This window comes from Ochotona curzoniae, unplaced genomic scaffold, assembly GCF_017591425.1.
Source record: "Ochotona curzoniae isolate NIBS_2020 unplaced genomic scaffold, NIBS_Ocur_1.0 contig_64, whole genome shotgun sequence".
Taxonomy (NCBI): Eukaryota; Metazoa; Chordata; class Mammalia; order Lagomorpha; family Ochotonidae; genus Ochotona; species Ochotona curzoniae.
The window spans coordinates 34,293,985-34,306,647 of NW_024466502.1; the positions used below are offsets into that span (position 1 = coordinate 34,293,985).

The 12,663-nt window shown below is 35.9% G+C and overlaps 1 protein-coding gene across 4 annotated transcripts in view; it reads left to right on the forward strand.

The window, feature by feature from the left end:
• DIAPH3 (diaphanous related formin 3) overlaps positions 1–12,663 on the forward strand; it is a 449,656-nt gene that overhangs the window by 197,127 nt on the left and 239,866 nt on the right. For all 4 annotated transcript variants that reach the window (XM_040991319.1, XM_040991320.1, XM_040991321.1 and 1 more), the window contains 2 exons: positions 7,484–7,579; positions 11,967–12,061. In XM_040991319.1, coding sequence (XP_040847253.1) covers positions 7,484–7,579; positions 11,967–12,061 — 191 coding nt within the window. The remainder of the gene's footprint in view (positions 1–7,483; positions 7,580–11,966; positions 12,062–12,663) is intronic.

Consider the following 12,663-nt stretch of genomic DNA (forward strand, 5'->3'; position numbering starts at 1 on the left):
GACCTTCAGGGCTATTTGTTTTCTGACATTGTCTACTAAAAATAATCATCACATTAAAGAGAAACATGCATTTATCTGCTTCATTTTTGTGATTTTATTTAGTGCTTCAGCCTTTCATTCTATACAGTTCTTAGCCTTGAGTTGTCAAGCAAACGTCCTTTTTGCTAGTAAGATATTCTGATTAGTTATGGCAGTTATATATTAATATTTTAATAGAAAAATAGCCTATTTCTCTCCTGATTATTTTCTGTGTAGTTTTGGTGCATAGCCATTTATTTATGTGCCTAAATATATTAAAACTGGCTTGACAGATCAGATATGACTAAAGCAATTATGGTTTTCAGTACCAAAGCATTTACTTTGGTATTTTGCCAAGAGTGTATTGCCAACTTAAAATAATTCATTCCAACTTTTTTCACTTTTTTTCCCCCTAGGTATTCTGTATCTTCTTCCTTATAGCTATCTAAATCTTTGAAGCTAGATTGTCCTATGACAGCCACAAATAATGCTAACTCATGAAACTCTGCAATCAGCCTGTTCTCAATTTCCAACCCTTTATACCATCATTCTGTACACATTGTATAGCTGAATAACTGAACCCTGTCAATAAGTTATTTTCCATTTGAAAGGGTAAATACTTGACTTTGTGTGTTGGAATTGTACTGATAGTTCTTGCCAAATCTTAAGACTTGCTCATTGTGTACACATTTCCTGCTGTGGACCTGTTGGCTTTCCTACTCAGCCTGTCAACCCAGCACTTATGACGAGAAGGTGAAATCCAGTGTTACTGCCAAGCTTGTGGCATTGGGTTTCCCTCCTGTGCTTTCTCTGCAGATTCCCAGTGCTGGAGACTGTTGGGATTTCAGCAGTAGCTTTTCTCGGGTCTGGTCCCACAGCCAAAATATTCTTGGGACTTTCAGCAAGTAACTTCTGTACCCTCTGCTTAGATTTCCTTGTCTGTAGGATGAAAAGATTGGTGTCCACGTTCAAAGATTACTTTGCTTCTTTAATCTGAATCCTGTAAATTTTTAATACTCAACAGTTTCTTAGTATCTCAATAGTTAGACGGCAAGGAGGAAAAACAGCAATTACGTAAATAATTCAGATATCTCTCCACCCCATTCTTCATTTCATTTGAGGATCTCATGCTTTTTATTTTATAAATAAATCATTTAGGCTTGCTTTATTTCTGTAGAATCAAATTTATTGTTTTCTCTCAGTGTCATCAAGAATAATGCTTGCTTATTTAATCAAATAACTTTTTATCTTCAAGGCAAGTAAAATAATTTAATTAACAAAGAAGTAATTTATTGTAAATGTTAACATGTGAAATATAGTCATTCATGCTGCATAAATAGCAACAAAAAAGTTAAAATGTTTAATATTTCAAAAACCCATTGTCATCAGATACATTTAATCAGGAAACACCAAGATAGCATAAAAAATTATCAGTAACACTGAAAATACTCAGCTGCTTATTAGCTTTTCTATCTCTTCTAACAACTTTAACATTTAGCACTTCATATCATATTCTAGAGTATTCTCTATGTGTGGATATGTGTGTTTTGCAGTGGTGAAATGGTAAAATTCATATGAACTCATTCTAAAAAGGTCACATTTTAAGTCAACCTGATTAGAACATAATGGGAAGCGTACTAGAATAAAATGCATAACCATGTGCTATGGAACTATAATTTTTAATAGGAAATTTAGTAGGAAAGAAAGATTTTGAAAGGAGATTCCTTATATAATTTTGCTATTTTTGAAACATTGGAAATAGAAAAAGGAATAAAGTGCAAACGTAATTTAAAAAGACTTTTTTAGTTCATGGCTCTCGGCAATGTAGAAATTTTGTCATCTTTGACTTCATTCTGACATAAAACCCTTATAAAATACAGCATATGCTGTGTTAGTGATCAGAACCATTTTCGAACAGTATTAATCTTCTCTTGGCAAAAATGGAGCCTTACACTGTTTCTCTAGGAGGTAAGATTAAACACAGACTTCTAATGACAAAAAAGCTAGATCACAAGTATAGATGGAACTAATCATCTGGCATTATGATTCAGTTTCAGTTCAACATGAGAAAATCTAGTCTTTCAGTGAGTGTGCTTTGTGCAGGCTTTGAAGGAGGACTCTACCAACGACTCGGATTGAACGGTGCTTTATTTTTGGCCATTAAGTTGTGCTTACACACTGATTTCTCTGCCTTCTCTGTCTCTCGGAAGAGAAAATTATAGTGAAGAAATTATCATTTCATTCTCACGAAGTACTCTTAGAGGACAGTGTCACTTTGTTATAGGTGGCAGGCACGGGCCATAGTAAGGTTCAGTGGTTGGTGTGTGAGGGACCAGAATATAGCTCTGATGCATTGATTGAAAGCCCAAGTTTGATTTCCTAGCATGAAAGGCTGTCAAAGATGTGGCCATCATGGCTCCCTAATCTTATTTTGTGTAAGAATTTCATTCCCTCCAAATGTCCCCCCTTGGTTGTTACATCTATTTTAATGTATTCTGCTTATTTAACTTTAATCTTATGTTTTTTCAGTATTTCCCAATATGAAAGATTATTTTGAGTTGATTTTATTGCTTATCTGATTTCAGATCTGTATTTTTCGTTCTCTCCCTTTGATTTTTGTTATTTTCTAAGGAACTCTTCTTGCTAGCTCTGTGATCTCACTGTTGAACTTCCCACTTCCACCTTGTGACTGTCCAGTAGCAGAAAATTACAGATCAAGTCATGAACTTGTTACAGCTATGTTGGTAAATTGAACAATGTTATGATAATTCAATATATTAATATGAGATCTAATTGTCACAACATAATTATAACAGTCTAAATAGTCTTCAAATTATGCATATTTGCATCTTCATTAACTTTTAGCAGATTCACTATAATTCATAAATAAAATATTTTAAGGTTTATTAATTAGTTTGAAACAGGCACACAGAGAAAAGAGAACCAGACTGAGAGACTCCATCTGCTGGTTCACTGCCCAGATCGCCTAATCAGTCAAGCACAGTACCAGGCTGAAGCCTGGAGCTTTTTTTCCGTTCTCCCACGTGGATAGCAGGAGTGCATATGCTTCGGCCATCTTTCACTGCTTTTCGCAGGCCTTTAGTAGGAAGCTGCGTTAAAAGTAAACTAGTTTGGATACGGACCAGTGTCCATAAGAGGACACGGGCACCAGCATTAACTACTACTCCATGATGCCAACCTCATAATATAGTTCTAAGAATATATTAATGTTTCTTCGTTCACTTTCTCTCTCCCTCTTCCTATCATGCTCTCCTTTCCTTGCCTCCTTTTTTCCTGTCTCTTTCACTTTATTTTTCCTTATGTACCTACCCACCTTCCTTTCATCCTTTAAAAAAAAAAAGTGTTTTTTTAAAGGAAGAATGACAGATGGGGTAAACTGTGGGAGAGACAGATTTCCATCTTCTTGTATCATTCCCCAAATGCCCTCAACAGCTGGATCTCAACCATCCTGAAGTGAGGAGTGCAAAAGTTTATCCAGACTTCTCATGTGATTGGCAGAAGCCCTCATACTTGGGCTGTTGTCCACTGCATCATTGGCATATTTGCAGGAAGCTTTAGCAGAAGTATATTAGCAAGACCTTGAAACAGGTACTCTGATAGATGATGCAGGCAACTTACCCTGCTGACCCACAGTGTCCATCCAATGTGTTTTTAATTGGAAATACAGAATTAGTTAAAATTGGGTCATTCCCTAATTTGGAGTTTGTAGTTGTCAAGGCTGTCTGCAAACTTTGCTTTTTTTTTTTTTTAAATTAAACTTTGACACATGATTTTTATTAAAACAGGAGAAAAGGGTGTTATCAAAGGTAGAATTATCTTCATTCTTTCATAGTCTGTTGCTTAAAATGACATTTTCCTCAGTGCTGCAGCTAATGAAGGAAGTTGTACTAGGATGACTGTAATGTGACATGAGAAATGGAAACAAACCATCAATGTAGTGCTTCACAACTGCCAGTTACTGGTTAAAATATACTGGCTCCTTGTGTTTCATTGTTTTTTCTTTAGATAGGCTGAAAAATGTTTCAGAGCATGAAATGATACTGGTGAAAAACAAATTGGCTTAAAATAATAAAACATACATTTTTCTTAGTAGATTTCCATTTGATCAGCTTAGAGAGGGGAGAAACCCCACTAACACTTTGATTTGCCTTCATTTGAAAAAAAAATAAGATTTCTTTTTTATTAAAAGATACATTTACAGAGAGGGGATACAAAGGAAAGATTCTCCATCTGCTGGTTCACTGCCCCAAGTGACTGCAATGGCCAGAGCAGAGCTGATTTAAAGCCAGAAGTCAGGAACCTCCTCAGGATCTCCCACGCCTGCACAGGGTCCCAAGGCCATCCTCCACTGTCCAACCAGGCCACAAGCAGAGAGCTGGATGAGAAGCAGATTAGCCAGGACATGAACTGTCACCCATATGTGATTCTGGCAGATGCAAGGCAAGGACTGAGCTGCTAGGGGATCGCACCAGGCGCCATTTGACATTTTTTAACTAATACAACTAGACAGTGAAAAGGTTTGCAAATGAGAACAGGAGATAAGGAGATAAGTGTATCAATGAGTGTGTGCCATTTTGAAGACTTGTGACTATCGTTAACAATTAGGCATGTTACATCTTGACCATCTCTATTTGAAAATCTAAAATCTGAAATACTCTCATGGCCCAAATTTGTGAGCATTACATGACAACACAAGTGGAAAATTCTTTCCCTGATTTAATGCTCTAGGTCAGCATCAAAACAAGAACTACTACAAATTTTTATAAAATAATCTTCAGATTATGTGTTTAAGGTAGATTAGGAACAAATACTTCTTGCGTTTCTATGTGCATCCTGTCACCCCGATATTATTATGTATATAGCAATATTCTTGGATCTGAAAATATTCAAAATCAGAATGAGTTTTGGATCAATTTTGATAAAGGAGATTTCATCTGTGCTTGTATCTGCATTTCAGATTTCTCCTCATAGCTGCATATCAAACTGTTCTTGAATCTTAGCCTCTGACACTGAACATGCTCAAAAGTAGACTGCTTCAAACCTTCTCATCAATGCTGAATTAAATCGTGCCTTCAGCCTCTGATTGCTTAACCCTGCATATCTCATTTCCTTTTACTCTATAGGCTCATATTTATATGTGACAGCCTGTACACTCATTCAAAAATTATTTATTGACTACCTGCTGTGTTCCAGGTCTTACTGTAAGTACCAAGAATACAGAGGTGTACGAAGTTTCTGCCTCTCTGGGTTGCGAGGGAGAAGACACACTGGAGGGTAGAGTAAAAGCTGTGCTGGTGGGGGGAGGCGGGCAGTGATGGTGGTAAGAGAATTTGGGGTAGGTGAGGAATTTCTTTCCACATAAAGCAGTAAAAAAGGTTTTGCTAACAGGTTTTTAACAGCCTAACTGTGCTGTACCGATGTCAAGAGACTGCAATTGGTGAAGCCTGGATGTGGAAAGAGGAGGTAAAATGTGGTTGTGATCCAAGAGAGAAGAAATTGTAGGCGCAGAAAACCAGAGGTGGTAGTTAGGGAGGTGCCGAGATGTGATGGGTAAATATTTAGGGAATAGAATTGCATTGATTGATACAGATTGGATGTTGTATTAAGGGAATAGTGGAAAAATAAGCTTATCGCTTAAGCCCTGCAGTAAAAGCATTTTCTGAGATGAGGAAGAACAGAGGAACAGTGTGTATCTGTCAAGAATTTTGTTAGATGCTGCGAGTAAGTAGTTTGATATGTTCTGAAATGCAGGGGACGGGTTGGAGCTAGGCTGCTGTTTGGTCTGGCTCCCTGTGCGCTCTCCTTTGGGAGCTGCTCTGCTTTCCCCCTCTCGCTGCTCTGTGGCCGAGCGTCCCATTCACTCTCATCCGTGGTACCTCTGCTCTCGGGTCTTGCCCCTTCTCTCATTTTTGTTACTCTTCCAGTTGGCCTTTGAAATTTGCATTTTTCTTCATGTCTCTCACAGGCTTAAATCTTCAGTGACCTCTCATTATTCTGAGATTCAAATCCAATTTTTTTTCCCTTTTAATATTTATTAATATGTATCTGCTTCAAAATCTGTGTTACTGAGATTTCCATCCATTGGTTTACTCCCCTAATGGCTGCAATGGCCAGAGTCCTGCCTGTCCAGTGCCTCTGGATTTTCCCTATGGGTGCTTGCTTTTTATCCATGAAAAGGTACAGAAATGGTTAAGTATTTTGAGGGCCCAGCACTGTAGCCTAGTAGCTAAAGTCCTCAAGGCCTTGCATGCGCTGGGATCCTGTATGTGCGCATGTTCTAATCCTGGCAGCCCAGCTTCCCATCCAGCTCCCTGATTGTGGCCTGGGAAAGCAGTTGAGGACAGCTCAAAGCCTTGCGACCCTGCACCCTATGGGAAACCTGGAGGAAGCTCCTGGCTGCTGGCTTTGGATCAGTGCAGCTCCAGGCAGTGTGGCTGCTTGGGAAGTGAATCAACAAATGGAAGATCTTCTCTATTCTCTCTGTATATCTGACTTTCAAATAAAAAGAAAACAAATCTTTTTTAAAAGAGTATTTTGAAAAATGTTAAATGCAGTCCTCATTTCACACTATGTGTCAAAGCATGTAATTACCATATAATTCCACTGACTAATAAAATGCAATGTATCATCTTATATATGTGAAAATCTTAGAGCAGTTATCACTTAAATGAGCTTTTAACATTTATTTCGGTGTATTTACCTAAGCACCTTGGGTTTTGGTTTTTGTTATGAAGATGTTACTAAGATGATTGACTTCCACCACTGTAACTGCTGGTCATGGACACAAAAGAAAGACGATAGGATCATTGTATTATAGCAATTAACCTTGATGAATATATGCCATCATGTAATCACAGGCCTTTAATTTTTGCCTAGGATGATGCATTTATTGCTGTGTTTCTATCCAGAAACCAGCGGTTCAATTCATTTATTGATTTTTTAAAAACACGTTGAGTATTGAGTTTTGGCTATTATTCAAAGCTTTGAAAAAATTGTAGTTTACCCTCCCAATTTTGTATATGACATTTTAAAATAAGCATGATGTCTCAAAATGAGTTTTTGTTGAACAGTCTTAGAGCTAATTTCTTATTGCATCTTGAGTCTATATTTTTGCAGTTTTATGAGCTGTTTAAATGAGTTTACCATATTTACCCTTCCGTTTGTTCGTGTATTGGTGTCCCTGACTACTTTTCATTAGTTTAATTTTCATTTTTCCTGTTAGCTCTTTTAAATAGTTATCTCTAATAATTTTCTAGCATGAAAACCACCTGTTCTTATCTGAAATAATTTAGGTTTTGGTGCGTCTGTTACACCACCATGTTTATAGCTGTGGTTTAGAGGCCTTTTATGTTTTTTAGCTCATTTGATGATGGAGTGTTCACTTCCCTCCTGTCCCACTTGAGTGTCTTACTACCCTAATAAAGATCTGTTCTTGATTTTGCAGAGAAAAGAGAAGAGGAAGATTTTGAAGAGAAGAAAGCTATTAAGAAAAAAATTAAAGAACTTAAGTTTCTAGATTCTAAAATTGCCCAGAACCTTTGTAAGTATTGTTTTAGTACCGTTGCATTATCAAAGCACACTGGAGATATTACTTGTAAATTATTTCAATTTGTTCATGACTAGTTTTTCATTTTATTAAATTTTTTACATAAATAATTAAGATAGCTCTCCCTCTGGCCGATTATGAGGTCCTGTTTTTCAAAATTTGAAGGCATAGGCAAGTCTAGCTCCCATAATTGAAAGAACTTCCTTTTGAACTCCTTTTTCGATGTAGGAAATGCCATCGTTTTGTAACATGGTGCTTTTGATGGTGTATTTTTCTACCTTAGAATCTCTACAGTTTGTGATAGTTGATGATGCACAAAGGAGGCTAGAATATTAATAGAAATAAGAACAATAGGTAAAATGAATTCCATTATTCCATCTGAGCAGTTTAAACACTTTCCTAAAAAGTACTGACTGGAAATATTTTAGATTTAAATACTATTACAGGCGTTAAATACTTAGTTCTGAATTGTTTTCCTGCTTGAATTGCTGTGAGAGAAGAAAGCAAATACTTTTATTCATTTCTAGCTGTGTTTTATGCATCACTTACAGCTTGGCTTGTGGCTGAGATAACATGATCTGTGTATTTAATGCTTTCTGAAGTTGCAAGAGGGAGATAGAATGGAGAATCAGTAGGGATGAAGAGTAATGTCACATTTAGTCTGCCTGTCAGTGACATCCCTCCTGTGAAAAGACAATTCTCCAATGAGAGGGTTAATATCCTTGTTACTGATTAAAGAAGGAGTTATTTTTGAAGTAGAGTTGACATTCTTTGGGAATGTTTTGGAACCACCTCCCCTGCGTGGTAACCATGACAGATGATCATACCTTTTCTACAGTGTAGGCAACTAAGATCCCAAGTGGAGGCATTAAACCTATTGAGCAACATTCATTCCTCTATTTTTGGGCACAAACTGCAGATTGCTAACTGCCAGTTAGATATCGCTGTTTGAAACTTGAGTCACAACGTGTAAGTGAAGGTTACATCACTTGTGGGTGGAAGCATGTACTTTGGAGGTAGGAGAAGTTGCAAAGGTCTCTTTCCCTCTGGCACCTGGAATAGCAACCAGAGATGGCTGGCCAACCTGAAGAGAGGATCGTAATTACCAGGATTTCATGCCTGCCACATACAGTAGGCATCTGTTCTCCATGGGAAATGTTGCATGTGTGCTTAAACCACTGAGATTTTGACATACATTTCAGGGTATGTTCTTCCATATAAAGCATTGTCTCAGTTTGAAGCACTGCATATTGACTTAGATAATGTTAGCGCTTCTGTCGTTGGACATAAAAGGGATGATTTTGTGTGGACGAATGTCTGTGACCTGCATTGGAACTGAGAGTGCTTACCCTCCAACAGTGTTGTCATGGCTCCTGAAGAAATACCATTTTTAAAAAGATTTGTTTCTGGAATTGTCAGACTTGTTGAACTAGCTTAGGTGTTTATCTCAAAGAATAATTTTTAAAAGTACATGATTCAAATTCTAGAATTTAGAGTTTGCTGTATTATGTAGTTCATTTTCAGGATTACTTTTGCAGGAAGTGTTAATTTGAGCTTTAATGAGGCTTTAGCAGCCTGTGAACTTTATTGTAGTTAGTTTGATTGACAGCTGGTTTTTGTCTATAGAAATCAGAGTGTTGAGATTCTGAATTCTAAGAAGGTTCAATTAGGGTAGTGACAACTGTTATAAATGAGATAACCTCAAGTGAAACAGTCAGTAGTAGCGTAGTGATATTGAAATAGAGAAATTTACTTGAAAATTTGTTGAAGCAAAGTTAATGGGTAGATTCCTCCACTACAATGTTCTACAGGTATGGGAAGGAAGGGTTAAAGTGTTTCATGTATTTCCTTTTTGTTTAAAAGTGGTTTAGATTTCCTGTTTTTTGAACTCATGCAAGGAATGTAGCAAAGACTCTAGACTCTTATTGAAGATACACAACAGGTATTCTGGGATCAAGAGGAAGCTCGGGAGTTTTGCAAGATTCATGGGTTTTCCCAATTTTTTCTTTTTTTTTGAGTGAGCATTAGAAGTAAAAAAATTTTGGAATCTACAAATTAATATAAAAGCCTAAATATTTAGGAATTCCCTTGAAAACAATCCTGTTTCTAAAATCTTTATGCTACATGACTAAACTTAAAACTTCCTGCTAGGATCTGTGTAATCACATTTTGAAGGATGCTTATTAGTAACAAGATTAATTTTAATAGCCCTTTCTAGGCCTTAACCTTGAATTTCTGCTGTTATCCTCTGTAACTTTAAAAAATTATTTTAAAAATGAATTCTCTACTTGTGAAGTACTTTACATGTTAAGTCCTTTTTAAATCATCTAACTTTTTTTGCTCTTACGTATTATACAAGTCCTTTCAAAAAACAGTTTATTGAAGACAACACACCCAATTGATCTTTGTTCTTAATGTGCTTTCAATTAATGTTCTGCAATAGAATGGTACTTGAAAGTAGTGAGCAAATGATGGCGGAAGTAAAACCAGATTGGCTTTTCTTCAAAGCAAATTCTCCTATTTTGTCTTTCCTACTTTTGTTTACATTTTGTTACATATATTATGTATATTTTATTGCTAACACATTCATCATGTTTACACAGTTGTTTGAGGTCATGCAGTTTTTGAAATTGTAAAGTTAGTAAATTTTGAATTTACACTTTATACCCATTTGTACAATCAGGAGTCTCAATTTTGATAATTCATTGAAAGGACTAAACTGTTTTTACTTATTCTTATGATTTGTTACAGTAAAATGGAAATTAAAGTCAGTCAAGGGAAAGTGTGGGTGGACTGAATCGAGAAAACTAAGCATGTAGTGTGCAATTTTCTCATCTGAAGGGGTTAGTAGGCAGCACTTCTCCGGAAAACAACACGTGAGAATATTTAATAGAATATTGCCAACCAGGAAGCTGACTTGGTGCTTGGACTATTCGCTGGAGTTAAGCCCTTGGGCCAGAGCACCATCCCCCAAGGTAGCTTTTTGGAGGATCATGGTTACAACAATACAAATTTGATGAAGCGAGTACAATGTCAATGTTTAGAATTTTCAGTAACAAAATAGTAATCCACCTAATCCATAAGGATAAAAATTACGTATTTTAGTTGCATGCAAAGGCTATTTTTGTATCATATTGTCTGCAATAATTCTAAATAGGTTCTACTATTATGAAACTGTTAAGGTACTGCTTCACATTTTTTAAAAAAATATTTTCGTGAACTAATTTGTAGAGCTGAAAGATACACATAGTCATATGTACTGGGAGGCATAAAAATGTTATCGAAAATAGGACTAAAGAATGTTTTATTTTTGTGCAAAAAATTTGATCATGTCTTTGTGGACTTCAGAAAGCTTATGAAAGGTACATCTTATGAATAAACTACGCTTGGATTTCAAAATCTTGTTCCATGTAAAGAAATAACTTTTAAATTTATTTTCTGTAGAACTTTTTGAAGTATTTCCCTTTTGTTTACTCAGATATTACATGCACATACTGGGGTTGTATAGTTCTTGTTGTAAGTTTTTAAACTTTTTTCATATTAATTTATATAAGATGAAAATTTTATGTATTTTACAAAGGAGATTTATAAACTTAGTGATACCCCCCACTTCCTCTTGCCCATGTTCTCCCCCTCCCTCTTCCTCCTTTTCAAAAAAGTTTTATGATGACGTACTTTCAGTTCAGAATCACAAACTTAACCTTCTGCAGTAGGTAAAGGGTGTAAACAAAGGCTGTAAGCAATGATCAAATCTCAAAATGTCAGTTTCACTCATGGAGGTTATATTTTTTACTCTATCCATTCGTGTTATAAAATTTTACAATATATCTAACATGTTTCATTTTTCAATTAAGTGAAAATTGGCTCTCTCCCTTCGGTAAACAAACTAAGGTTATAAACACCAATTTGGGGGGAGTTATTTTTTATACTTGTAAGTTGCTGCTTGAGGTATATGCGCATTTTATGTTCTGGCTCTCCTTCCAATCCCACTTCCTGCTGATGCACACTCTTGGAGGTCATGGCTGAAGTGCTTGGGCCTCCAGAGTTCCAGACTCCTGCTTCAGCATCACCCAGCCATTGCTGCTGCAGATAGCTGCTAAGTCAACCAGTGAATGGAAGGTTTCTGTCTCATTCAAAGAAAATGAGAATAAATGAGTAAAATCTTTAAATCAATCAACCTTAGAGTAACATCATGTAGTAGTATTACTTAAATACTAACTATACAAGTGGAAAAGAATATAAAATACGTTGAAGTTTTTCCCAAAGTAGTTATTAAGTACTGAAATCTCTCATTAATTTGTTTCTGATGTAATAGATAGAACTACATGTCAAATTTTATTACCAGATTCATTAAAAACCTTTCTCCACCACTCTGTCCTAGCGATCTTCCTGAGCTCTTTCCGAGTACCCTATGAAGAAATCAGAATGATGATATTGGAAGTAGATGAAACACAGTTGGCAGAGTCTATGATTCAGGTAAATAGGCAGAATTTTAAATTCTAATCTTTCATCGCAAACTTTTCATTGAGTAGAAATCTGTAAGTGAAGTAAGATTCTTAACCCTCTTCATTCAACCAGAAAATCATTGCTGCATAATAGTTTTAACATAACTTATGTATAGTCAAGAGATAAGATTGTGCATTTTTTCTAACAGTAAAACTATAATACTATTATTAAGTGAATGTTTCTGATACACAAGTTGTATTATATGTTTTAGGTATCTCTTTGGTTACAGTTAACACTGATAATTTAAGTTTAAATTTGTTTTTGTAACCCTTTTCAAGTGTAATTCGTAAGCTTATGAAGTTGTCTTACTATACAGGATATTTTATTTATGTTTGCTTTTATTAGCAACCAGACTCAAATAATTTGTGCTGTTAGGAAAATTGGAGATTATTTTCTTACTATTCTGGAGTAATTTAGAAATCTTTAAGATTTTTTACATTTTATTTGAAAAACTGTCATTCTCCAAATGGCTACAATGGCCGGAACTGGGCCAGTCCAAAGCCAGCAGCCAGGAGCTTCTTCCTCTTCTAAGTTTTACGTGGGTGTAGCAGCCCAAGTACTTGTTCCATTCT